This window comes from Crocodylus siamensis, chromosome 12, assembly GCF_052110815.1.
Source record: "Crocodylus siamensis isolate JL-2025a chromosome 12, ASM5211081v1, whole genome shotgun sequence".
In the NCBI taxonomy this organism is placed as follows: Eukaryota; Metazoa; Chordata; order Crocodylia; family Crocodylidae; genus Crocodylus; species Crocodylus siamensis.
Genome location: NC_143406.1, coordinates 41463820 through 41490877, shown reverse-complemented (window position 1 = coordinate 41490877; position 27058 = coordinate 41463820). Strand labels below are relative to the sequence as shown.

General features: G+C 51.7%; 1 protein-coding gene across 3 annotated transcripts in view; it reads left to right on the top strand.

Annotated features, from left to right (window-relative positions):
* The window catches only part of INTS1 (integrator complex subunit 1), a 43567-nt gene extending 17091 nt beyond the window's left edge, over positions 1 to 26476 (top strand). For 2 of the 3 annotated variants that reach the window (XM_090023146.1, XM_090023145.1), the window contains exons 26-46: positions 15 to 161; positions 550 to 648; positions 1055 to 1179; positions 2068 to 2322; positions 2700 to 2859; positions 3595 to 3735; positions 4074 to 4251; positions 4330 to 4453; positions 4992 to 5122; positions 5743 to 5830; positions 6473 to 6699; positions 7656 to 7779; positions 8250 to 8383; positions 9087 to 9279; positions 9450 to 9577; positions 9964 to 10076; positions 10664 to 10777; positions 11625 to 11695; positions 23425 to 23683; positions 24771 to 24928; positions 25970 to 26476. In XM_090023146.1, the coding sequence (XP_089879272.1) occupies positions 15 to 161; positions 550 to 648; positions 1055 to 1179; positions 2068 to 2322; positions 2700 to 2859; positions 3595 to 3735; positions 4074 to 4251; positions 4330 to 4453; positions 4992 to 5122; positions 5743 to 5830; positions 6473 to 6699; positions 7656 to 7779; positions 8250 to 8383; positions 9087 to 9279; positions 9450 to 9577; positions 9964 to 10076; positions 10664 to 10777; positions 11625 to 11695; positions 23425 to 23683; positions 24771 to 24928; positions 25970 to 26320 (3320 nt within the window). In that variant the 3' untranslated portion in view covers positions 26321 to 26476. Of the gene's footprint in view, positions 1 to 14; positions 162 to 549; positions 649 to 1054; positions 1180 to 2067; positions 2323 to 2699; positions 2860 to 3594; positions 3736 to 4073; positions 4252 to 4329; positions 4454 to 4991; positions 5123 to 5742; positions 5831 to 6472; positions 6700 to 7655; positions 7780 to 8249; positions 8384 to 9086; positions 9280 to 9449; positions 9578 to 9963; positions 10077 to 10663; positions 10778 to 11624; positions 11696 to 12267; positions 12360 to 12494; positions 12605 to 13023; positions 13639 to 23424; positions 23684 to 24770; positions 24929 to 25969 lie in introns of those variants that run through there. The other variant, XM_090023148.1, reaches the window with a different exon arrangement.
* Positions 26477 to 27058: the final 582 nt, after the last annotated feature.

Sequence of the window (27058 nt, the reverse complement as noted above, 5' to 3'; positions counted from 1 at the left end):
TTGTATATTCTCAGCACTGCAGGACCTGGAACCCCAGCAACTGCTTCTCTTTGTTCAGTCCTTTGGTATCCCAGTCTCCAGCATGAGCAAACTCCTTCAGTACCTGGATCAGGCAGTATCCCACGACCCCCAGACACTGGAGCAGAACATCATGGACAAGAGTAAGAGCCAGGGGTCAGGCTGTTTGGGAACACATCTTCTAGAGCTGCTGTTTGTTTTCAACCTGCTTTGTTAGTGTGAAGTATTTTGTAGCTTTCTTTTGAGGACCCAAACTAGCTTGGTGATTCCTCTGTCAGGCTCACTTGGTTCTTTTGATGGAGCCGCATTTTGGGAGGCCTTAGGCATGTTTCCCCAAGGTGGGGAAGGGGTTTCTGGCTGGAGAGTTTGGGAATCATTTGAGTGGCAGCTGCTGTCTTTAAGGAAATAATTGGGGTTTGTTTATGTTGGTGTTTCTCCGCTTGCTTACCAAGTAGGAGCTGCACGGCTGGCTACCTCTTCTGTTCTGACCAGGAGAAGGGAGGCCGTGGTCATGTCTTGTTCTTTTTTCAGATTACATGGCTCATCTTGTAGAAGTTCAGCATGAGAGAGGAGCTACTGGGGGCCAGACCTTCCACTCCCTGCTCACCGCCTCCCTGCCAACACGCCGAGGTATTGCACAGCCTACCCTCATCTCTGTTAGATCAGAGCCTGCTCATGGACCCTTCGCCTTAGCCTTTGTCAAAACCAGGCACAGTCTGCCTTGTCTGTACCTAGTTGTATTTCAGCTTGTTTCAGAGCTGGGAGGGGGAGTGCCGATTTACCGATGTACACCAGCTCTAGGGAGGTCTCTGCTCTCCCCTCCTGGGCTAGAGGAGAAAGTCTCATGCATCTAGAGTACTTGACTATGGTGGAATCTGCCTTAGGTTTCCTTTGTTACTTGGCTTCTCTTGTTTGGCCTATATGGAAATAAAGCTGTTATTTGCATGACACCAACTAACAATATTGTAGTGCTGGGGGAAAATCTCTTCCTTGGGCCCCAGTTGAAGACTCTTGCCTGTGTTTAATCTCTCTGCAGACAGCACGGAGACACCGAGGCCAAAAATTAGTCCCGAGACCCCGCAAGGACAGGGCAGGATTCGGGCCCTGACACAGATCCGGGTCCTGGGCCCAGAGGATGACCTGGCAGGCATGTTTCTTCAGGTACTGCCTCGATCTTGGATTTACAAAGCAGTATTTTCTGCAGCCGCTTCCCTGGAGTGTCTTTTGTAGGCTCTCAACTTTGGCACTGCATTGTTTGGCTTCATGAACTCCTCTGACCTCCTGCACTTATGGGGGGTGGGATGCATGGCCAGACAGAGTGGCGGCAGCGCAGAATGGTGGGAAGTGGCGGCAGCCGCCGTGTGCGAGCTTCTCTTCCCTCCTGTGTCCGGCCCGCTAGGCAGTGCCTGTGCAGCCCGCAGAGAGGCACCGCTGCCCTCACTCCACCCCAGCCCTGCTCCTGGCAGGCAGAGGCACGGGGTGGTGGGTGGCTGCGCTCTGTCGCTGCTTGCTCGTGCATACCCTCTAAGGTCCTCCCAAGTACCCCTGGGGATATGCATACCCCTAGGTTGACAACCCCTGCTGTAGGGTATTTGGCATTAAGGTAATGGCAAGATCTTGCAGTTAAACCATGGAGTTGGTAGTGTTGGTTTCACTTATCAACTCTGCCATGAGTAGCAGTTCTCTGGAGAAGTCTCTTAGCCTGGCTGTCTTGAATTTCCAGCCTCCATAGCATGCTGCCCCTCCATAGCATGCTGGCAGTGTGGCAGGGATGAGTCTGAATGTTCAGGATGTGATTATATTAAAAAAAAAAAAAAAAAAAAAAAAGGATTGGGCTTAATGATCTCACTGCGGCCATGTGCCTAGGACTTGGACTGTGTTCTTCTGTTGGACACAGAAGCTGGGACTGTGGTGCCCATCTCATCTAGTGACTGCTGCCAGGCGACATGTCAGGAAAGAGCCTGTGTTGCAGTCCCTCCTTGATGGTGGGATGTTCCACCAGTGGTCCTTTTTGTTCTCTCACAAACCACTGCTCTTCTCTGTCCTCAGCTCTTTCCCCTGAACCCTGATCCCCGGTGGCAGAGCTCAAACCTGCGCCCCATCTCCCTGGCATTGCAGCAGGCCCTGGGGCAGGAGCTGGCCCGCATCCGCCAGGGGAATGTGCAGACAGCAGGGATTGCAGCCCGTCTCCTGCAGGCAGTGGCAGCGTTGCTGAACTCTCCACACAGTGGGACCCTGGTCATGGCAATGCACCACAACCACTTCATCTCCTGCCCACTGATGCGGCAACTCTACCAGTACCAGGTGGGGTGTGGACCCAGGCTTCTTTCTAGCATGCAGTGGTTTGGTGGTGGGAGGGGAGCCCTTTGAAAACTAAGAAGGGGGAGGTACTGGCCGCATGGAGTCTCAGGGAACAGTAACTGCAGTATAGCACTGACCCTCAGAACAGGCTGAAGTTATCTCATGCTGCATTGGTAGAGGAAAGCAAGGAGTCTCAGATGACTAGCTGTATCAGGATGTTTTGCAGTGAGTCCTTCCACATGTTTACTTGGCTGCTACAGGTCACTGCATGGCTGGTTCCAGGTGGGAGGCTGGCAGCACCTGGTCTGGCCACCTGGCTTTGCCTCCCCTAACCCTGTGTTCATGCACTTCTCCTATCATTCTTGGTGTTCTCTCCCCAGCGCTGCATGCCCCAGGACACGGCCTTCTCTTCGCTCTTCTTTAAAGTTCTTATGCAGATGCTGCAGTGGCTGGAGAACCCTGCTGTGGAAGATGGGCCTCTGAATGCCCAGCTCAAGTCATTTGCTGTGCAGTACTCAGCACGGCACAGGATCAATGACGGTGCGAAGCGTTGCATAGATGGTGGGGCAGAGCAGAGAAGGGTGCAACCCAAAACCACATCTAGAGTGTAGTGCTGTCTGCCCTCTCCCTGGGTAGGATGTAGGGGTTGGTCATGCCTCTGCATGTTGTGAGCCCCCCCCAAAATTGCTTGTGCTAGCCCGGGAGAGGCTTTACTTGAGCTCATGTCCACCTGTTACGATGGCGGCATTATTCAGTCCAAATGATTCAGTGTGGGGAGGATTTTAAAGGAAGGCTTATCCATGGATGTTTTTGTAGAGCAGGCCAGAGGGGTTGGAGATCTCAGCACTGCTGCTCAGACATGATAATGTGCTGATGGTAATTGTCATGCAAGGCATTCAGGTGACTGCAAAGCACAACAAATTCACACCATCGTCAATATTACAGTTTACCCTTAGGGGAAGGGAGTTCTGGAGAATGCAGCCCAGAGCTCAGGCTTGAGGACTGGACTTGATTAGCCCTTGTGTTTACTTGTATTTTCTAGGGTTGTAACCCTGGTTTTTCTCTTAGCTGTGTGTGCCTGATCCTGGCGGCACCACCAGCAGCTGGGGGTTACTTATGGGAGGGAAATGGAGCCAATACATGCTGGTTTCACATGTGGAGCTCTTAAAAGAGTAGGGGCTGATGGTGCAGTTCACATGAGAGGCCACGGCTGGTTGCCACAGCTGAGGACCCTGGTGTAGTTCTAGTGGTGCCAATCCTGTGATCTCCCTACAGTCCGCAGTGGCTTCCTACACCTGGCTGAAGCACTGGCATTCCGTCGGGATCCCGACTTGGTTAGCTCCACGCTGCGCACTGTCATCACAACCGTGAAATCAGGAGAGAAGTGCAACGTGGAGCCAGAGCTTGTCAGCAAAGGTACATATGTCCTGTCCTCCCTCTTCAAGCCACAGAGGAAGGAGACACAGGAGGGAGTGAACATGTCCTTGCAGAACTATAGAGGCAGCCTTTGTTCTCCTGATCAAATTAAATTTGCCCCTGTATTGTTATAGCTCTTTTTATTGTACTGTTACGTTAAAGCTGCTTGGGGCATGGCTGTCCTATAAGAACTAGGCTTGCTGCTGGTAGTTTGAGTGCAGGGGTCTGCCTTTTTCCCCAGCACTCTAAGGCAGTGGTGTATGAAGGGTCCTCATGAAGTTTAGTCATCAGGCTCTGCACTGCTTTTCACAGTTTCTGAAACTTTGTCTCTCTGCTAGTCCTCCAAGGTCTGATTGAGACACGCTCTCCTTATGTGGAGGAACTTTTGACCACCCTCTTTGCTGCTGTTGAGACCACAGCCCGGTTTCCTGCCATGAGACCAATTGCTGTAGTGAGCTCTCTGCTGCTCCAGGAGAAAGAGGAGACGCCTGTAAAGAAGGAGATGGAAAGCTGCAGGTTAGTCCCAAGGCTAGTGGATATCCTTTGCTTTGTCTGGTTTTGTGGCAACTTCACTGACATCTCTTCTCTCTTCAGTGGTGAGGTTGCTTGGCTAGGGCCATCCTCAGGCCTTTTCATCGACTGGCTGGAGATGCTGGATCCAGAAGTCATCAGCAGCTGCCCAGACCTCCAGCAAAGGCTGCTTTTCTCCTGGAACAAGGTGAGGGTTGCACAGCTAAGGATACATCTAAACTAAGTCACTTTTTTTGGGCCTCACCCTTAAAGACTGACTTCTTTACACTGTTCTGCTGGTCAGCAGGGTGGGAAAGGGTCTTGGACCCTACTCTATGCCATTACGCCAATTTCAGAAGAGAACGAACAGTCTCTGAGGACCCTGTGCGGATCTTTTTTGCACTGTCTCTCACTGCTATAGCTGAACATTTGCATTTCTGAAGCTCAAAGCACTTTAAGGGCATAGTCCCCCAACAGCCCTATCAACTAGGTTTTCCCATTAGATGGTGACGTAGAAGGTACATAGCTATCCAAGTACATGCTGGGCCAAGGACAAGGTTGGAAGTCAGCGTGTTGGCTCCCAGTCCCATGCCCTGATTGCAAGGCAATACAACTGTTCTAAACTCAGGTCCCCATTTCTGCTGTTCTACCTGTGTCTCCATCTTCCCATAGTATCCTGATGTCCTGTCCTCTCCAGTTCAGTGACCCACATGGATTCACATTTTTTCTTTCCTTGGTTCTTTCAGGCCAAGGATCAGTTTGGATCCCAGATACCGTCTTTTCGTCCATACCTGTTGGCTCTCCTCACTCACCAGTCGAGCTGGACCACACTGCACCAGTGCATCAGGCTTCTGCTTTGCAAAAACCGGGAACAGAGGTGAGTCTTCCCCATTGGTCTGGTTGAGGAGTTTTGTGTAGGCTAATCAAGCATGTGCCAAGAAGGACAAGAAATCAGACAGTGAAGGATGTGGCTTCCCTTGCTGTTCTTCCCCCTCCAATCAGCTCTGTTGCTTGGTGGGAAGGTGCCTAGTTCCAGTTTCTGTTTAGTTTGCTTGATATGGACATTATCTAATGGAAGTTGCACAGGGGGATCAGACTCGTGTTGTAGCCTGTGAACGCAGGAAGCATCTATTGTGTTATCCATACAATGTTACTCTCTCTCCTGCCTTTCTGAATCCTGTGTGTTAAGCATCACTTGAATTGGTGACCAGCTCCTGGTTGTATTTGGCTTCCACAAGACTCCTGCATCCCTGGCTGATTGCTTTCTCAAGCTGTCCCACCCTTGTGCTGTCCTTATAGTAAATCCTCCGATAGTCTCTGGGAGCAGGATCAAATCTCCGTTCTGAATTGGCTCTGAATCCCATGGATATATTTATCCAAGGTGCTAGGGATCTGTAAACATGCCTGCCCCATGGGTGACTATTGCTGAAGGGCTCGCCTAGGCTCCATTCCCACACTTGCCTTTGAATCCCTTCTTATTCTCTTGCATCCTGGCAGGTTTGACCCAACTGCGTCCTTGGATTTCTTGTGGGCCTGCATTCATATCCCACGGATCTGGCAGGGCAGGGACCAGAGAACTCCCCAGGTAGGGGTTAAATCATCTGCAGGATTGATGGAGCATCCTTTTCATGCTGCCTGACTCTTCGTGGCCAGGGGCAGGAGCATCATATTGAGCTCCCTGCTCAGGTGCACACTAGTGTTGGGTTTGTAGTTTTGATAATTGTCAATGAAAATTCACACCCAGCTGTCAAGCTTTCACTGCAGCAAAACCAGCCTGGCTGTGTGTTTCCCCTGGGGAGTTCCCTGGTGCTGTGCTGAACTTGCAGCTGGGTTGCTCACTCACTGCAGAACTAGCTTCACTAGAGGCACTCAAGACTGGAGCGCAATCATTATGCTCTCTATAGACAGGTAATGCAACCCCCTTCTGCAGTGGAAAGCTGTTTGCAATGAAGGTTGAGCTGCATTAGCAAAGTTCTTAGCTAGGCAAGTGCAGTAAGATGGAAGCAGTTGCATTGTGGGAAGTTGGCAGAAGTAGATTTAAAAAAACCCTTGCTGTTTGGAGGGGGGTGGTGCTTAGTTTCCCAGCCGTGGCTGCTGGGCAGTTTTGAGAGTGAGCCCAGAGGGAGTTTGCCATTCTGATTTATTTGAGGGGAGCAAATGACAGCGAGGCAGTGCTGGGCTAGGCCTTGCCTCCGCCCTCCCCTCACAGGCATCCCTGCTGTTGCAGAAACGTCGGGAAGAGTTTGTGCTCCAGCTGAAGGCACCGGAGTTGATCAGCATGGTGGAGCTGGTCCTGGCTGAGGCAGAAACCCGGAGCCAGAGCACAGAGGAGGCCTCTTGCACACTCATCCAGTCACGGCTGCCCCTGTTGCTCAGCTGTTGCCATGGAGATGTGGAGAGCATTAAAAAAGTAACGGAGTATCTGACCAGCTGCATCCAGCAGTGGGGGAACAGGTGAGGCTGTGGAAATGGGTGGGAGCTGTGCAGGCACTAATCATGGTTATTCAGGCACTGTTTTGGCAGTGAGGTGGCCAGAATAAGACTTGCCCAGGCAGCTTCGTGACAATTACCATGTTCCAGAGAGCATCTGAAAACTCATCAGTAAGATGCCTTGGAAAAACTCACAGGGGACTGTGATGATCAGGGCAGGGACTTGGTTCTCTCTCCAGTGACACAGGATCCAGGTCATTCCATTTCAGAAGTCAGGGCATGTTGTTCCTAGCTGCCAGCCCAGCAGGCCCTGCCCACTCCCACCTTGGGGACCTGGAAATATATTCATCTCCCCTGCTGCTTAAATTGTTTCTGGGAATCCATTGTGCAGCTGAAACAGCTGACCGTTTTTGCCGTGCCGGAGGCAGATTGGAGCGTCGCCTGCCTGCTCAGAGTGTCCCTGGCTCCGCAGGGCTGACACGCTCATGTCTGTAAAACAAGCCAATGTCAATCATGGACCAGCAGAGTGGGAGCAGACTGGCTGAGGCTCTGTAATCAGTGTCCCTTGCAGGGCAGGGGATGACTGCCACATAGAGAGCAGGTGCACTGAATGTGTGTGGGCCATGTCCTACAGGCGCATTCCTGCCTGCAGCCCTGTCTGAGATGAGGGATTACCTCTTTGTATTTATAGTGCTGGCATTGTGCATGAGAGCTCCACTGTGGGAGGATGACTAGGGCTGGCTTGCCACATGCTCTAAGGCAGTTTGGAAATGGCAGAGCTGCTTGCTGAAGAATCAGGCGGCCCCACTGGGAAGCCCCATAGAAACTGCTCTTAGGCCACAGGCAACTCAAAAGGGGCTGTCTAAGAGTGGAGAGTTCTTCAAATTGGGGGTGAAGCCATTTGCTGTTCACTGGCCAGCCTGGGACACCTTCCCCCCCAGAAATGTAACAGTGCTGGGTTGTCTACATTCTCTTTTCAGCTCAGTGGGGAAATGCTGCCAAGACCTTCTCCTGCAGATCTACCTGCAGCTCCCAGAGCTCCTCATACCCATGCCTGAGATGCTGCTGACCAGTGAGGGTGCCACAGACGGCAGCACCTGCAAGGTAGATGGGAGAGCAAGCAGCAGTCCCAGTTTCTCACCTCTCAGATTGCTGTGACCAGAATGGGCATTTGCCCCAGGAGAGTGAGCAAGTGTTGACTGAGATGACTCCAGTCTCCTCCCTAACCCGTTACTTCCAAGTGTCCTTGCTGGATCCGTGGCACTATGAACTCTGCAAGGTTCTGTGTGATGAAGGCTTAACTCAAGCTCCTGCATCCTCCCACACTGCTAGGCCCCTCAGAGTTGCGTGGAGCAGAAACAAGTAGCCTTCAGGTCCCACTTTTCTGTTGGGGACATTGGGTCTTGGATCCTGAGGCAGTTGGAAGGCTACTGACTTATCCCAAGTTGTACCCAAACAATCAACTTATCCTTCTTCCTAACCAAATCATGTGGAGGACTTGAAAACCTCACTGATAAAGCTGGGGAGCCAAATCTTTTATTAGCTTAACTTCCCTCTTGTTGCAATTCTTTCAGCTTGATGCCCTGGTTCACAGATTCATCACCCTTCTGGCAGACACCAGTGATTCCAAGTCATCTGAAAGCCGTGTGTGGGATGCCAACATGGCATGCAGGAAGCTGGCTGTGGCTCACCCCATCCTTCTGCTTAGGTACTGCCCCTTCTCTTTGTCCAGAGCTATTCAGCTGGACATTTCCTTCCACATTAGCCCCCTACTCCCGAAGATATTTCCCTTGCAAACCTGGTCATGCTTCCATGTGTGAAAGCAATGATGCAACTAGCAACACTTCTGGCTGGCTGTCCTCCTAAGGGGCATGTCCTTTTATTTAGTGTCAGCTGAAGAAGTCTTGAAAATGAGGGTCAGAGGACTGGTCCTCCCGTCCTTGCTTGTTTAATGGACATGGATCTGTGCACCAGCACAGTGAAAATGATGAGAAACTTCCTCCTTGGAGCGAGTTGGGCCACCTCACAGCTGGTTCTGCTGCAGTATAAGTCACTTAAAACACTACAGGTTACTGGGGCAGCTGTTTAAATTAGGCAAATGGTGTTAGCCAGTAGACAATTTCCATGGATTTCAATACTGAAGCTGTCTCTTAAGCCAACTTAGTAGAAGTAGCATGCACTGGGCTGTTTATACCTCATTTTGGCCCATTCCCTTGTTACCCAGCACGGCCAATGCCTCCAGTGGTAGCCTGGAAGATGGTTAGGACCTGGTCTGTGGGCTAGAAGCATTAACCTGCAGTGCCTGGCAGATGATTGTCTGATTGCCAGATATGCTCACTGCACGCGTCTCAGCCTGTCTTTGGTGGCTGTAGGAAGGCATTGGAGATGAATGTTCTGCTCCTTGGTTTCAGGCACTTGCCAATGATTGCAGCTCTGCTCCACGGGCGTGTTCACCTCAACTTCCAGGAGTTCAGACAGCAGAACCACCTGACTTTTTTCATCCATGTCCTGGGCATCCTGGAGCTTCTGCAGCCACAGGTGTTCCAGAACGAACACCAGGTGGCTCTGTGGGACTGTCTGCTCTCCTTCATTCGCCTGTTGCTGGTACGAGCCATCACTGCATGGGCAGCCAGCTGCCAGAGGGGAGTTGGTACCTGACTGGGGGGGTCCTGTGTAGAATATTTTTGTGCATGCACCCAATTGCACGGTGCTGTGTGAATGGGGGATGAGCCCCCACACTAGGTCTTGTGAAGCAGCTTCTCCCTCTCTTTCAGAACTACAGGAAGTCCTCCCGTCACCTGGCCGCCTTCATCACCAAGTTCGTCCAGTTTATTCACAAGTACATCACATGCAACCCCCAGGCTGCTGTGTCCTTCCTGCAGAAACATGCTGACCCACTCCAGTAAGTCCTAACCTCACTCCATTTCCCCTGCCATTTCTTTACTCTCAGCCCAACTGCACTGGCTCATACTTGGTCCCAGAGGCAGCAGCAGAGGGTCCAGCATATGGGCCTTGTGCTGACTGTCGTTTAGTCCTGGTTGCAAGAGAGAAGGATCCTGGAGCTGCCTCACCAGTTCTGCTTGCATTCTAGCCTGCTGTTTCCATTTGTGTGTCTCCCTTTTGGTTCTTCCTTGTGGCTCTCTTCTCCTGCAGTCACTGAAGCCAGGCTTTACTCCTTTCCATATTCATTTGCTTTCAGACACATGTCCCTCAAGTGTTCCTTTTCCTTACTCATGTGTGCTAAGCTGTTGCTGTTTTATGCAAAAAATGCCTCCTTTCTCCTTGTAGTGACCTCTCATCAGATAACAGTGATCTAGCAATGCTGAAGTCTCTCCTGGCTGGGCTGAGCCTGCCCAGTAAGAGTGGCATCTCGGACAGAGGCTCTGAAGAGGAAAAGGATGGTGAGTCCACGTGGGTGGAGCAAGGAGGGCGGTTTACTTCTGTCTCTTGCTGGGTTGGGCTGGTTCTGTGTACTCCACAGTGGTGTGTTTTTTGGGGTACTGATGCTTCTGTGTGGACTCCATCCTGAGCTCTGCAGTCCCAGCCTTCCTAGGACAGTGAAGGACAGCTTTTGAGTAGTGCACGATGAGAACAAGCCCTCCTGTGTCAGCAGGATTGAAACCAGTGCCTGGGCAGCGTTAGGTGCTAATTTTGCAGTCTCTGAGCTATTGGAGCCAGAGCCTCACAGTGCAGTGGAACAAGAAGCTGATGTTACGGATTCTACTGCCCACCACATTTCTTCTAATGAACCAGCTTGGATCTTGTAAAGACACATCTTCTCCTGCCTCATTCTTAGTTGTCACCTTGGTTCCTCATAAGCTTAGGAAAATGGGTGTTAAAGATACATGAGAGTCACTTCTTGTGGAAGCTATGTAAGGACACTGGGGGACAGTGGTCAATGGGCTGCATTGGCTGAGAGTGCTGGACTTGTCTTTGTATTCAATGTAAAGAGAATGCCTGGGAACTGACCTGTTTTACTCTGTCCCAGATGAAGCAGCAGCGGGCTCCCTCCCACTGGTCAGCATGTCTCTCTTCACCCCCCTCACCCCAGTGGAAATGGCCCCATACATGAAGAGGCTTTCCAGGGGCCAGACTGTTGAGGGTAAGCAAGTGCAGCCTTTGGTAGCACCATTCCTAAAGTACCTCACCGGCCTCATAAATCTACCCTCTGCTGTGGCAGCTTTTCAGCAGCTCAGTGTGACGTTGCTCATGATCACAGACCCAGAAATAGACAAAAATACAGACAAATAGATATGGGTATTTAATTGGGAGAGAGAACCTGGAAGCCTGTAGCAGTCAGACAGGCTCGTCCAAATCAAAATCACAGCATAGGTCTCTTTGAGGTGTTTGTATCAGAAACTGCAAGTGCCCTGAAGCCTTACAACAGTGAGCTGTGATTTTTTTTTTTTTTCTTTTGTTCCAGTTTATGGGCTGAATAGGGTTGAATCTGGTCCATGCTGTGTTTGGAAGCCTCCCAGAACAGTTCAGGTGCTCTGATTGATTGACTGATTGTGGGCCACACTTTGTTTGGAGTTGGTATTGGACCAATGCCTGGGTGTTGTGCTGACTGAAGAGCTGTCTGAACATTGAAACGATGTCCAGCTCCACTCAAGGCAGACATCCCCTGGTGGCTTTCACAAAAGATTAAGGTGTTAGTGTGGTATCCCAAGGAACTGCCCTCCGCTTCTGCTTTCACTTGCATCCAGTATTCCTGAAAAGCAGCATTGCAGTGTAGTGTTATGAGCAAGCCCCATGTGGGGAAACTTCTACAGTAAAAGTTGCTGCAGAGGTGAAATGTTTGCTGTGATTGGCGCTAGTAGTGAAAGCAGCCTCTGTTGAGGCAGTTCTGGGTCTGTTGTATGGGGAACCCTGGTTTGATCTTCTTTGAAGCATCATCTCATTTCTTTGGGTTACTGAAGTAAAGCCACCCCCCTGTGTCTTTCCCTCAGACATCCTGGAGGTGCTGACTGACATCGATGAGATGTCCAGACGGAGACCAGAGATCCTGGCCTTCTTTGCTGTGAGTATGAGTGGCTTGGAAGCTTACTGTCTCTTCTGTTTCATGGGACATTCCTTACAGCACAGTCCATCATGCACAGTTTAACTTGAGTCTAAGCTGGTTCTCTGCTTCTTGAGTCGTTGTTGAGGTGTTTCTGAATAGCCCGGTTTTGAGTTTAGACCTTGCACTGCCGCATGTGTGTGCCCTATCTCCTGCCCCTTCTCTGTCACACAGTCCCTGTGATTTACTGTCTGACTTCTTGTAGATCAACGCCTCTCGGGTCAAGCTTGCCACAGGGCTAAACAGATACTCTGTATGATAAGGTCCTTGGAGATAAATGAGCAGCTCTGCAATAGGTACTTGTGTGGGAAGATCAAACAACCCAGGGATGAGGAAGAGGATTGGGGCGGGCAATCCAAGGTGCTTAAAGCATTGAGAGCTGGCCAGTCCATACAGAGAGACACCTGCGTTTGATCTTCGTGGCCCTGATCCATGAGGGGCAGGGTCACGTGAAGCCCAAGGGGGTTGTGTTCAGTGTCTCGCCACGTGATCTCACTGACCAGGAGGTTGGTCCATCTGTCTCCGTCTCTCAGACTAACCTACAGAAGCTGATGAGCTCTTCAGAGGAGTCTTGCCGGAACCTGGCCTTCAGCCTTGCGCTGCGTTCCATTCAGAACAACCCCAGGTGAGATTCACGGGGACCCAGCAGCGCAGTGCTTTTTTTGAGTCACTTGCTTCTCTCTCGGTCAAACGCCCTTGCACATGTGATGGTGATAGCACAGGTGTGGATTGTGCTGATGGTACTGTGTTTCATTCCCAGAGTTGCTGCAGACTTCCTCCCCACATTCATGTACTGCCTTGGCAGCCGAGACTTTGAAGTGGTACAGACAGCACTGAGAAACCTGCCGGAATACACCCTTCTTTGCCAAGGTAGGACAGGTCCCTGGCCTTACACTGTGTGTCTGGCCCCAAGAAAGAGCAGTTCTCTTGTCCAGAACCAGTAACCCTGGTTACTGGCTGTCCAGTGCCCAGATCAGCTTTGCTCTCAGCCCCACGCAGGGGGTACTGCAGGAGCCTGGGTGCCCAGCATAGACTCCTGTGCTGATACAGGGTCTCCCTCTGAGCTGTGGTGCTTTGTAACTATCTGTTGAGTGTCTGGAGTGTTACATATGCGTAGAGAGAGGGCTGGCAGTGACCTTACTATGGTGGGAAGCCCCTCTCCTTCCCATTGGAAAGGAGTCTGAATTCTGCTGCACTGAGAGGTGGGGAGCCCTTCCTCTGTGTGGCTGTCACTGGTAAATCTGAGCCTTTAGACCTGTTCCTTTTACTTACCCATTTCCCCTTCACAGAGCATGCGGCAGTGTTACTGCACAGGGCCTTCCTGGTTGGGATGTATGGACAGATTGACACCAGCTCCCAGATTTCAGAGGCCCTGAAGGTTCTCCACATGGAAGCCATGATCTGAATGTCACCATCCCAGGAGCTCGTCTTTTGGAGGAGTTGAATACTTTGGACTTGTCCATTTGGGTTGAATCCTGGGAGAAAGCATTTGTGTTTCAGCCCTCATGCACTGGAGTGGACAAGACACACCAGGGAAGGCAGCCTAACTGTGAGAGGAGAGGGCTCACACCTGGGCTTTCACCAGTAGCAGGTCCAGCTCAGGACATCACTTCTTGGGGATCAGAAGAGCCCTGGGCACTACACATTAAAGGGACCATTCCTTCACGGGCACCTTGGACAGCATTTACCCAGTTCCACTGGGCAGCAGCTGTACTCTCCACCTTGGACCCACGGTGCTGTTGACTGTGGACTGTGGAAGGGAACTGGCCACAGGGTTGCCGAGGCTTGTGTTCTCTCCCTTGCTTACTGGAGGGAACACTGAAATCCCTACAGCAAGAGACTTGTCATTATTTTGCGATTCTTTTTTAAATTAAATCTCTCCTGGTTTCCATCCTGCTCCCTGATGGCCTGACATCCTCCTTGCCCCCAGCCACAGGGGCTCCTTTCTGTTCTCTCTCAGGTTTTTCCCTCTCCTCCTCGGAGAGAGCTTCTGTGACAAACCGTACAGATCCCTTGCTGCTGCCAGCCCTCCACAGCCAAACCTGACTGGAGCTTCACGGGGGCTTCTTGTCCCCTGGTTGCTGCTCCTCCAGAAGCATGGCTGTTTAGTTTCCTGCTATGTAATTTGTCCCTTGACTCCTACAACCGTTGGAGTCTCATAGGCACAGATTTAGCAGATAGGTAGTAGCAAGATGTGAAGTCCTTTAGCTGATTCCCATGTGGCCTGTTTGATGGGGGGGCAGTCATTAGGTCGTAGCAAGCCTGTACGAAAAGCACGGAGTGGGCGGAGTATGGTGCTGACGGCTGTGTGCCACCAGAGCATTCTCCGTACAGGCCAAAGCATGTGTGGATGTGCAAACCAAGGGGCAGGATTTTAGGCTTGGTAACCTCAATCTGCCATTTAGGTACTGCTGACCTTTTTCTGAACTCCTCATCAGCTGTTGCCAAATAACCCTGGAGGCTCCCAAGTCTCCTAAATGCCTCCATTTCTGCTGTTTGGATTTTGGAGCTGCCCAAGCACTGCCACTGCCCCACAGCTAATAAGCTGCTCAGGGTCGGTCTTGGCTTAAGCCAAAGCCCAATACCCTAAGCAAGCTTTTTAAGCTGGGGAGGGCCTTAGGGCATCTCAGCATGTCCTAAACATCCTGAGATGGGAGTCCTGCCAGAGTGGGGTGGTGGAGGACCAGGTGCAAGCCACTGATCACACACAGGTAAGAGCTGGGGATGTGGAATGGTCTCGCCACTGTCAAAGAGCTGCTGGCCACTAGGAGGAGACCTGCAGACAGCATCTTGGGAACACAGCTGAGAGGCAAGGCATGGGCTACCTAACATGATGTCCTCACAAGTGATTTAGGCCAGGACTCATGATTTGGGCACTTCTCTTCATTCAGAAACCTATCTCTGGCCCACCAGCAGCTCACTACTCGTGCCGCGGACCCTCTGCACTTTCCTCTGCTTCTAGGCACTTTGATAGTGAGGTGCATTTGCAACCAGCAGCTCCTTGAGAGCTGCCTTGCCTTGGGTCGTTGTCTCAGCCGGTGTCTGCTGCCGCCCTCTGTTACTGCTTCAAAGATGCCATGTGTGGGTCTTGTCTCCATCTTGGCTGGCTTAGATGGCCGGCTTCTGCCACCTAAACCACAGGTATTGAGCCATTCCTCTGCATGCTGCAGATGGCATTGACCTGCTTTCAACTCCACTAGGTAGAGGCTGAGCTTTGTACTGCTGAGCAGATCTGCACTGAAATCCCTTCAGTCTGGCTGTAAATTTTCCTCTGCTTCAGGGCTACAGTGGTAAAAGGGAAGCTCTTAGCCGTATTGCCTCTGCTCAGCTGCTCTGGGGGTTTATAGAAGGCCTCTTTCTCTGGCTGCTGTTGAATCGGGCATCTTGACAGTGTCCTTTCTCCAGTGCTTGGAGAGAATTGGTTAGAAGACTGAAGCTGAGATAATTAAAAGGCCAAATAACTGCAGTGCAAAACCCATCATTCTCTTAGGTAGCCTTTAAAAGAAGAGATTAGAACAATCGCTTAATGTTGCAACCTGCTCCTGTCTTCCTGAACATCTCCGTAGCAATTAGTTTGCTATAAATTAAGTGAAGGAGCTGAAGAAGATCAGGTCAATGGAATCGTTTTCCTCAGGGGCTTGGTGACAACATGGATTAATGCTTTGGGTTCCTACCTGAAATGTTACAAATGAGATCTATTGGATGCTCCGCACTTAGTCCCTGTTTCGGCCATCATTTGAATTGCTACACAGTCCATCACGGTAGAGAGGTGTCTCCCTCAGTTGTCAGCCTGGAACAGCTGGGAGGCTATGTGGTAGGATTTGAGGTGCTTTCATGGAACTTAGCAGGTGGGATGGGACTATCTTGGAGATGACGGCAAGCGGAGCAGGAGGAAAGGACAGGGCCCTTCTGGGGAAGCTTACGCTCCCCTAGCTGGGGCAAATGGGAAAGCTCAGGGGGAGTGTCACAGCTGGAAGCTCTCATTCAAGTGGTTTAAAAATGGAAGTGGCTGAAACCAAACTGTGCTGGTGATTCCGGTTCCCAGTGGTGTTCAAGGACTAAGACGTAAGTGGGTCTTCCAGCCACCCCAGTTGGCAAGTCAGAAGAAACAGTGATCTGGTAAAGAGTGAGTGCATGGACTTGGTGCTGTGAGCAATACCTCCTGGCTTTCTGTTGGTCATTTTGCCAGCAGGTCTCACAGGATAGAGGAGAGGTGGAAAGGCCCCCGAGAGACCCAACAGGTTGGAGTAGCTCCTTGTTCTTTGTGGGAGTGTAGATTTTGATATTGCCCACTGATGGGCATGGTAGGAATACTTCCATCGGGCTCCGATGCTTGTGCTGCTGTCCATTGGGAAGCCTGGGGACACCGCCTAGCAGGATCCTTGTTGTGGGCTGGTGTTGTTTCATGCTGCTAATCTCTGGGGCCTTTGTGCATGGGGCTGGGAAGCGAGGTGCCTGCGAGCTTGGGGAGAGCCGTGGGTAGGTGCGGCTGGTGCTGGAGGGAGAGGTGGGGCTGATGGGGCAGAAGCCCAGCCCCTCTCACCTGAGAAGTGACAGCTCTGAAACGGGTGGTGACAGCGTTACTGATCGTTACTGATGCACTGACGCTGGCCCGCCTCGGTAGTTTCTAGCTGTCTCCTCCAGCCGGCTGGGCTCCTCCCGCATGTCTGGGCTAAGCTGACAGGACTGTCTGCTGCAGGCTGTGCCCACCTCTTCCCTTCCCCTGGGAAAGGACAGGGGATTCTTCCCTGGAGAAAATTATTTCAAACTCCCCTGGGGAAACAGAGGGAGGTGCTGCTCAGGCTACAAGGTGGTCCCTGGCGGAGCCCAGAGTTGACCCCCTGAGGTAGCCACCAAAGCTGCCTTGGGGTGAAGATTTCCCCAAGCCAAATTGCACGAGAACAAACCAAGTGTCCTAGACCCTCTAGTATTGCTATGAGCCTCTGGCATAGAGATACTCCAGAAAGGCTAGGCTGTCTCCCTCAACATCCATTACAGCAAGCTCCTCATGGCTGTTCTGGCATAGAGGCACTTGCCCCAAGGCCTGGCTCTGGCCTCCCAAGCACTTGTGGCCATCTAGCGAGTGTCTGAGCTCCAGGAGGAAGCTCTTTTCACATAGCCACCACCAGCGGCGCTGAGACTTCACTGGGCCCAAGTGCTTACAGGGAGAGTCTCTGCATGGGGGAAAGGTCCCTGGGCTTGAGGGGGTTATGTGAGCCAGCTTCATGCTCTGCTTTGCCCTTCCTTCCCAAGCAGGAGCATCTCTCGACAAGCCCTGGAGAGCAGGAGCTGTCTGTGTGGGCTGCAGTTTCTTGTTCTGAGGTCTGGAGTGAGCGAGCTGAGCTCTCCCCTCCTTCCTTCTCAGGTCTGGCTTTTTTTTGTGGTTTCTGCATGAAGGGCCATCTCATTTATCATGATTGCTCTCTGCAAATGATCCGGCACTTAGCACAGTCAAACTGGCGGGGAAGGATCCAATTACAGAGAGCCTGAGACCCAGGCGCTGAGCATCCAACTGCCTGTTACCCAGGGACTTGCCAAAAGGAGCCCAGTGCTGGACTTGATGCGGGAGGGGATGAGACTAGAGCTGGAATGAGCAAACCTCTGGGCTTCTCTCCCTGCTAAGTCCTGGTGCTGAATGTGGGAAAAATGGCAAGAGCCTAGTGGGGTTGGTTTCCCCTTAGTCTCTGCACTGCCGAGGTCCTAAAGGGAGACCCAGGGCTCGGAGAGCTAGAGCTGGCCCTTGCAAGGGTGGAGGTGCAGGGTCAGGCCTGGAAGAGCTTGGGGAGCCTCCAGGCTGGGTCCGAGGTGGGGGGCCTGCATAGAAAGCCATAGTCCAACACACCTTGCGCTCCTCCTGACTCCTGCCTGGCCCACAGCAGCCTGTTTCCCTGTGTGCTGCCTCCAGAGCAGGCATACAATGCAGCTGAAAACACACCAGTCTCCACCCATCCTGTCCCTGCCCCTTGAGGTGGAAAGCTTGTGCATGCAGCCCTCCCCACTGCTGGCATGCATGGCTTTATTCCCTTCCCCACTGCCTAAAGGGAGAGGAAAAAGCTGAAGCAGCCGTAGGGCCTGACCTAACGCTCTGGCGCGGGACAACTCACACAAGCAACCTGCCTCCGTCCTGTGATCCTTGGAGGCAAAGGGCTTGAACCTTCAGCAGGTCCCAGCTGCAGCTCCTCTGATCTCCTTGTCTGCACTCTGCCGGGGCATCCTCCTTCCTGCCCTTTCTGTCCCACTGCCTCTCAACGGCACCATGTCCAGCCTGGCTCCAGGCACATGTCCTTTCCCGGCACAGCAGGTTCCTTGTCAAGGAAACTGCGGGCTTGCTCTTCCTCGGTGACAGCAACCGCAGGCTTCTCGAGCCCCCTCCCAGCACCAGGCAGCAGCAAAGGTTCCTCGTAATGGAGATTGTTTCTCTCTCCTGAGAAAACTAACAGTAGTTTTTATAGCCAGTTTGCTGTCGCAGCAGCTTCGGAGTGAGACTTTAGTGCCCGCAATAGGATACAAATGAAATCTGGGGCTAATCATGCAGGTGTTGCCCTGGACAGCTTAATAATGATAAATCTGCCTGGGCCGCCTTGAGCAGCTTTAGGTCTGAGCAGGCTGGTGCCTGGCCACTGCCCCTGTACCGGTGCCCAGCGACTGCCCTCCAGCAGGTCTGGCGGTCTGCAGAAGGCAGTGAAAGGGCACGGCTTCTCTCAGCCGCTGCCCCGACTGCAAGCACCTGCATGGGGCAGGGCATTCACTGACGCTTGTGACCAGGTCTCCGCTTGGACAGGTCACGTCTTGCTGCTTTTCAGCGTTGTCTCGTGTCTTGTGTGGCCTTCCAGCCGCCGCCTGTCTGGCTTCAGAGCATGTTTCTGCCAGAGCCTGCAGCCCATCTGCCTGAAGAGGCAAACTGCCCTTAGCCCTACGCCTGGCCCAGGAAAGCTTGTGGAAAGCAGCGGCTGTGGCCCCTGCTTGCATGAGCTGCCCTAGAGCACAGAGCTGGCACTGCCTCCCTGTGGTCTGTCGTTCCCTAGGCTGGTCAGCTCCTGCAGCCTGTTCCTATTTCCTTAGGAAACCCCCCAAGTTTGTCACCACCTTAGAAATCCAAGGTGGTGGCAATTCATGAGATGCCAGCCCCTGCTGCTGCAGCATTTGTGATGTTGGGACATGCACGTCTTAATTCTCCAGCCTAGTGTGCAATGCCCCGGGTGGCTATTCTAGGAGTTCATTACAGCAGGTCATTTTTTCCTGAGACGGAGCTTTCACTGCCTTGCTCCTGTACCTGGTACCAAGGGAAAATAACTCCCCGGCCAGAAACAGGGTGGCTTTGGTCTACAGGCAGGCTGGGAGCATTTCAAGGGGCTTCTGCTGGGCCTGACTTCCCTAAGGGGACAGCACACAGGTGTTATTACGATGGGAATGTGGGCAGAAGAATTTACTGGAGCCAGTGCGGAGGTATAGGAGGAAGGAATGATCTCTAATTAAGCTCTTGCGTTACCGGTGTGGTGTGTGTTGATAGCTCAGACCATCACACGCGTCCTGTTGTGTGGTTGTTCCCTCTGTCCCGTGTGTAATGCTTTTGGGGCAGTCCAGCGGTAGCAGGGGCAGGTAGATGAACATTGCTGGGTGGCTTTGGCTTGGTAGGGAATAGATGACCTGGAGCGAACAGCACAGACAGCAAAGCCATCGGTCTGATAGCGGAGGGGTCATTTGAGGGCCAGCTCATGACGGGGAGGATGCGGGCAGGCAGTAAGTGGGTAAACAGCAGTAATTGAATTAATTGCTCTCCTCTGCACCCTGCTAGGGTGGCTGTGTCTGTTCAGACTTTGCTCCGACAAGAGGAGCCTGCTGGTCTCCGGGAACCTGAGCTGCTTTCCAAGCCTGGCAGGAGGTGACCTTGGGAGTGCAGGCTTGGGGGGCAGCTCCGCAGGGGAAAGGGGCTGAGGGCAGCCCTGTGCATTGCTGGCGGGGGAACCATGTGGAAGCTCCCTGCTGGCTTTAAGATCTGTGCGTTGGTCGTAGTGGGAACTTCCAGCCCACAATAACCAGCCAAGGCAGGAGCAAGCTGGATGCACCGGCAGAACCTGGTCTTTCACTGAGAACAGCTTGGCCCTAGAGGAAAACGGGGATTTTGTCTCTACTCCCCACTTACCTCTGGTCTTAGCTCCCGGCCTCTCTAGCACACTCTCTGTCCCCTGGATTTCTGCCTTTTTTTTTTTTTTTTTCTGTTCTACCAGTGGCCTGCAGTTTCCAGGGTTGCTTGCTCTTCATTTCTGTTCACTAAAGAGTTTCTCCTTGCTTGATGCTGTTACTTGCTCTGTCTTCTTTTGTAAGTTCAGAAGGGAAAAACTGTCCTGTAGGTATTGGAGAAGCTGAGCAAAACCCACTTGGGAATAAACAGGAGGAGGTTGGGGCAGGGGCTTTTTCATTAGCATATTAGACATGAGCTACTTTTGGAAAGCAGAATACCTTTTCTGCTGGGGGTCTGCAGCAAAGCTGAGGGCAGCCTGGGTCACCCGAGGGAGAGAGCAATGGCAAAAGGAGAATCCGTTCTTGGAGGGAAAGCTGAGGGCTTCAGCCGCTGTGAATATGATACGGTGTAAAGTGGTGGGAGCTTCAGAAGTCTCATTAGGCTCTGTTGGAAATCTGGTGGTGGTTCTTCCCGTCTATGCAAACTCCTCCTGCAGGTGAGACAGCTTTTCCAGGTCAGCGCCAGAGATGCATTAGTGGGAATATTTACTTGGAAATTCAATCCCAGCTCATGCTTGCCTCTAATTGACTGAAGAGCTTCTTTGAAGTAAAGGAATCAGCTTAGTGACTGAAAGGGCATGTGACTGCAGGGAAAGGGAGCTCCAGGTAAGGAGTCTCTTTATTTCCCACCTGCTGGAGGTGACTCAGTGATTGCCCACTCTTACTGCAGTTTGCCTCCTAGTCTGGGCAAATCCCAGTTAGCATTCAACTTTACTCCACGCGGCTGGATCAGCAGATGCCCTCTCACTTCCTCGATTTGTGGAAGACGTAGGGAGAGCCCATCTCCCTTTGTGTCCCGGGCATGCCTGAGAGCACCTGGGATTCTCCGCTTGAGGTGATCTCGCCTGTTAGCCAGTTCAGCAGCTCCCTGAATCTCTTGGTCCAGGTAAGATGGGGCAGGCCCCGAGAAGACGAAGGGGCTCTCGAAGAGGAGAGGGTGACCGGGTAGCAGTCCCGCTATCCCTCTGCCCATCACAGCACATCTTTCTCCCTAGCATTTAAGACATGAGATCATCTGGAGCAGAATCCAGTTTCCCTAGCCCCAAAATCCTTTTGTTCCTAGGGGCTGTTGCTGTTTTGGGTTTAATACAACCTGCTAAAAGGAGATGTTCTGTGTACTGCTGATCAGGGAGAGAATCCTGTTAGTTCCAGAGCGGGACTTTATTCTCCTCTGTGATGTAAATATGCCATAGTACAACTGTACTGAGGAAGGAAGGGGTGAAATTAGCTCTGAGGCAGTCGAGGGCAGGGAGTCTGTTTCCCCTTAAAGTGCAGATGAATGTGTTTCCCTTCCCTGCCTCCCTCTTCCTAGCTCTGTTAACATCTTCTCCCAGTATTTTGTGTCTTTGTGGTTTGCCGGAGGTGGAATTTGGTCTCTCTTGTGGTCACAGTGTAGTGGCTGAGCGGATGTTGCAGGTTGCCTAGCAGACAGAAGATGCTCTATAAATAACAAATTGGTGTTTTCTTTAGGGATAGACAATGTGGTTTGGATTTAAAGGAGGAACGAGCTGTGCCATTCTGTCTTCCTCTCTGTCATTGCTGGAAAGCTTGAATCAGCCCCCCCAGTTCTGAAGCCCACGGTATCACTGATGCACTTTAAAGTCTCACATGCGTGGGTTTAGGTCAGGTTCTCGAAGACCTGTGGTCTCCCTCTGGGTCTCTCAGCTGACTCCCAAGACCAGGATTATGCCTCCCCCCACGTTCCAGGTCAGCAAAAGTTGAAGCATCTGGCTACCCCTAACCACAGGTCTTTAAACTATGATTGCTCCAATTAGTGAGAGCCAGATGGGCTTCACCAGCCAAAGCCACTCAGCTCAGCAGTGCTTCGCCATAGTTGTGCTGCCATTTGAGTCCCGTGCTCTAGCCTTGAATGCTGTAATCCTTTGCTATCTGGCCTTGCAAATGCTCGCTGGCTTCTTCTGGTCTTTGGAGAGTAGGAGATTGGATGGTAGGTTTTGAAGTCTGCCCTTCCTGGACAAGTGACCTTGAGCTCAGTTCTGCAGATGCTGGACCAGACTGTTGTCTGAGCCTGCACACCAATTCCTATAACCCATACTCATTCTCCTCCTGCCCTTTGGCTAACTGAGACCCGGACATCTCCCCAGAGAGTCTTCTGTGACTCCAGTCAGAAAGACTTATCCTGTTTATGTGTGTTCACCAGGTGACAAACCAGTAGGAATATCACACTGGTCCCAGAGTTTTGCTTTCCTTCAGACTTGAGCATGCTCTTGAGTTCTCCATTCCTCCAAGAGGCAAAGCCAGCAGCAATGGTACAGAGGTGCTGAAGGCCAGAGAAAAGAGAGCATGTCATAGTCCACCCCAGGCTGATACTGTTGCTATGAATATCTACCTTGCCTTCCCATGGCAGATTTCATGAGCACCATCTACCTCAGTGGAATTGGCATTTTCCAGGCCTTCTCTTGCTTTTATTTTTCTTCTTGCATCACAAAGATCTGTTGCAGCTGATGAAAGTCAGTATTGTTTCCATTGTTGTTTTTGCCTGCTAAAAGAAAAGGTTTTGGGGAAGGATGTTTTTGATGCCCCCTGTACATGCGTGTGCGCGCGCACACCCCGCCCCCCCAGCCTCAGGTAAATCCTCACCCTGAAGTGTGCACCGGTCCCTCATGCCTGGGCCAAGGTATCTCATTACTGCCCAGCACAGCCGGACACAGGCATGGGTGAACCAGGTGGTGATCTGGACAGAAAGGGGGCCTGAAAATGGTTGTTGTAGTTGTTATTATCACCATCATCATCCCTGGCAAAGGGGGGCCCGATGCTAAAAGGTCGCCCGGGGCCACCAGGAGTCTAGGTATGGTGCTGCTGCCTGGCTGCTTGAGATCAGCATGGTGGGAACTGCCGCTCACCTGAGCAGAGGTGGCCAGTCTTCAGCACAAGTGGCACAGACCGCCTCTGTGCGTGGCACCCAGCAGATCTGAATGGGGCAGGCAGCACAGCAGCAGATCAGGCAGAGAGCACGAAGCAGAGGAGAGCTCAGCCAGGGAGTACAGAGTAGGGAGCAGAAAGCAGAGCAGCAGATTGGCCAAAGGAAGGGGGTCAGAGTGGCACTCGGGTAGGGCATGGGCTAATTTGTGGCATGCTTGCCAAAATGGTTGGCTCCCACTGATCTGTGGGAAGGAAGAGACCAAGTTTTGGAAGCTGGGTCTAGTTGTTGCCATGGGAGCTCATCCTCTTCTCTGGGCTGTTGCTGGGAGGCCAGTGCCCTGCTGTTGAATGAATTCTCCCTGGTTGCTGAGAGGTATCTGTGACCCCCTTTTCCAGTGTTTAGGTGCCTTCCAGTGTTTAGGTGCTGGGGTCACTGGTGGATTTTTATACAAGCACGATGGACTCTGGTGCGACTTGAGTGCAGTCTCCCCAGCACTTTCCCTCTGATGGTTGCAGTCGCAGTGGGTCAGAAGGGCAGGAACCTGTCTGTTGTCTTTCCTCTCCAGGTGCAGCAGCTCTGCCAGCGTCCCCAGGGCACAATGTTCAGCCCAGCATACGTGGTGCCTCTGCTGCCAGAAGCGGCTTGCTTTTGTGGCCCTGCTTTCCCACCTCGGCTCCCGTCTGCTCCTGTCTGCAGCCTCTTCTTCCCAGCTCCTTTCCTCAGCAACCAGCTCTTCCAGCCTCACAGCCCTCCAGAGCCCTGCAAGCGAGCACTGCTGCCGGCAGGCCGAGACACAGGTTTGGGATTGACAAGGGAATTCTCAGGTGAGCAAGACGGAGGGGACCCAGTAGAAAGGGGCAAGTCCCTGGTTTCCAGAAAGTATCTTCCTTCCTCCCCACCCGCACCAGAGGAAAAAAAAAAAGTCCTGTGATACCAGCACGTACAATATTGAGACATCACTGTGCAGAAGGAGCGACATCAGAGCCTTGTAAAATGTATTGGCTTTTTGTTCTTTCCTCTTTTTTTGGGACCATGCAATTGAATTCTAGCTACCAAGGAACTGAGCCTGATGTGGGTAAAACAGAAACCTCCCTAACTGGTTTTTAAGACATGTCCCGTGCAAAAGGTGTGATAGGGTGCAGTGGTGCAAAGATGCTGAGGTCCCTTGTCCAGGGTGACTTGCTGCACTTTCACGTGGTCTTGCCATCTCTGAATTACTTGTCCCGTTCACGACCCACACAGTCAGCTTCGCTTTATAGAGCAGATAGTACAAGGCAGCTCTGGTATGGCTGCCATAACATAATCAATAATAATGACAGAACCTTTTTGCCATCCATCCCATGTGAAAACCATGCAAAATTGTTAGGCATTCAGATATTACAGCTATGTGGGGCCATATAGAGAGATGACATTGTATAAGCATGTGTTGTATTCAGACCCCTATGCACGCACACACACACGTGCGCATTATTAATAGTCACCGCATATTTCTATATGAACATTTAACCCAAAGTCCTAGCAATCACTTCTGTCTGGACTGTGAAGTCAAATCCTGTTTGGTTTCACTAAGAAAGTGCTCAAATGGAATTAACTACTGACATATAGTTACAGGGGAGAGAAGCTGGCTTATTTTTTGTGTAATTTAAAACAAAATGAACAGAAGCCTCCAAAAGAGCTGGTTCATGTTTGATCTCTGAACAATCAGAGACAGATGGCTTGGAGAGGCAGTGCTTGGGAGGGTGTGACTGAGTAATGTATTGTCGGAGGGCGCTGGGAGCAAGGAGAGCAGAAGGGGGGTGGCAATGCGGTGCTAAGGGGAGGGTACCGAATGCTTCTTGTGCAGGGGTGTCTCGGCTGGCCTGGAGTGGCAAGAGCTTCTTTGGGGTTCCCATTGCTCTTGTGTTCCTTCAGAGGAAGTTCGCCCGCTGAAGCAGAGACGAGCCCGAGCCAACTACAGCAGCTGGCAGCTGGAGGAGTTGGAATCGGCCTTTGAGACTACGCAGTACCCAGACATCTTCATGCGCGAGGCCCTAGCCCTCCGGCTGGACCTGATGGAGGCCAGGGTGCAGGTAGCTCATGAAAGAGGGTGTGGAGCTCTGGACCAACCCTCAATTATGGCACCAGGCCTGTCTGTAGTCCCTTCCCTCTGAAGATTGTAATGGGCTGAGCCAGAAAAGAGCTAATCTTCCTTTCCCCTGGCAGTGAGGGGAAGTTCCTGTCTTTCTCATCCACTGTCGCCATAGGCGAGGACCTGCTATCTATGCAGCTCTATCACTCCCCCTATGCTCAGATCTCTGTGCATATTGCTGGTCTTGTTCATTCGGCTGGAGCATCTACAGCAGTGACAAGGGACCTCAGCTTGGGCTGGGGAAGGAGAAAGGTAGATATAAGGTTTTAGAAGGTGAGATTAGTTCTGCCTGACTCTTGGCTCCCGTGATAGGAGAGCTGTATGAGGACATGCCAGCCACAGGTTAGGATAAGGTAATAGCTGGAGCAGTGATTGGCTTCCCTCTCAGGGCTAGAAAATCGTTAAGGAGGAAGAGTTCCCATGGCAGTATCTGCCCAGCACATCCCCAGCTCTCTAGCTTGTGTTTCCCCTCTCTTCCCCCCAGCCTTGATAGGAGCCCTGTTAGCCAGAGAACAGAGGCCATGAGCACCTCCTGTTTCTGTCAGGATGGGGTAATGACATTTGAGACGAATAGCTGGCCCTAACAGAGAAGGAAAACATTTATTTTCCAAAATCGCAAGGTCTGATTTCCTGGTTGAAGGGTCAAAGGGGATTAATGATTTACCCTGCAGAGTTGGCAGCGTGTTCAGGAACCTGCTGGAGAGGTTGCAGGTGTGCACAACAAATGCATGATTTCAGCAGTCAGATCTATCCTCCACTTGAATGCTTTTCTTTAGGAAAAAACCATCTTTACCAGTTCATTTCCTGGATTCCTACAGGTATCCCAAAGAAACCTGTCGAGAAAGATGCAGGGTGATGCTTTATAAGCCCCAGGACATATGGTTTGTGAGGAGTGTAGGAAGGCATAGCCTGGCAAAATGCCTTCTTACCAAGCCTTAGGAAATTATTTGTTTAATGCCCATTTCCCTTTGGGTTTCCCTAGGTTTGGTTTCAGAACCGTAGAGCAAAGATGAGGAGACAACTAAAGCTGCGGGGCCAAGCTCTGGACCAAACCCTTGCTGGGAGCACTTCTTCCTTGGGAGATGAGAAGCCCCAAGACACTTTTGAAACTGAAGATTCAAGTGATAACTGTGGACTCAGAAAAACTGGGGCAGATCACCAGCCAAATGCTGATCCTGAAGTACAGGCTCCTCCTCGGCCTCCTCTGTGCAGGGCAGCTATGGAGATGGTGCGCTCAGGGTCAGAGGAAGCCATCAGCTTTGGGGCCAAGGTTGGAGAGGACAAAGCTGAAATCTCCCCACCTGCAGTCCAGAACCGGTCTGATTCAGCATGAGATTTGCCCACAAAAGTCCTCACCTCTCACATTTCCTTGACCATCACTGCTACACCGTCACTCCATCTAAAGATAGTTCCTCACTCTTTTCCTTCTCCCCCCAGCCCCAACCACATCCTCTCCACCTGCTAGGCCTGGACCTCTGCTGTTGGACAGAGATTGGAGTCATTTTTTCAGGTCTCTGTAGATGAGATGTGGAGCAAAAGAGACAGTAGTGGGGGTGGTGCCATCTCTGCCCGTGCTTGGCCCTTTCCCCTCAGGTAGCAGATCCTGAACCCCTTTTCCTTCTCTGCTGGCGCTTGCATTACTGGTCCCAGCACAGACCCATCCCTCTCCCTTCAGGTCTTTCTCAGGACAAGCATTAACAAGGGACATTGCTCCTCCATTCAGTATCATGGGCATTCCTACAGATCACCCTATTTTTAATACCAATGATCAAACTAGCCTGTGCCAGGTACTGATCTGGGGCCTTCTGGAATGGGAGGCCTAGCGTGTAATGAGACAAGGTTCTTTGGGTAAATCTGATATCTTTTATTAAACCAATTCAAATGGTTGGAAAAATTCTTTGCAAGCTTTTGGGTATAAATACCCTTTGTCAGGCTGAGGAAGTATCCCCCTGGATGGAATGAATATGTCCTTAGACCAACACAGCTACAACCTATACCCCCGTAAGTGTGTAGTGAGTGTGTCGGAGCTTGGTGACCCAGTTCCCCACTGAAGCATTGCAACCTCCTGTAG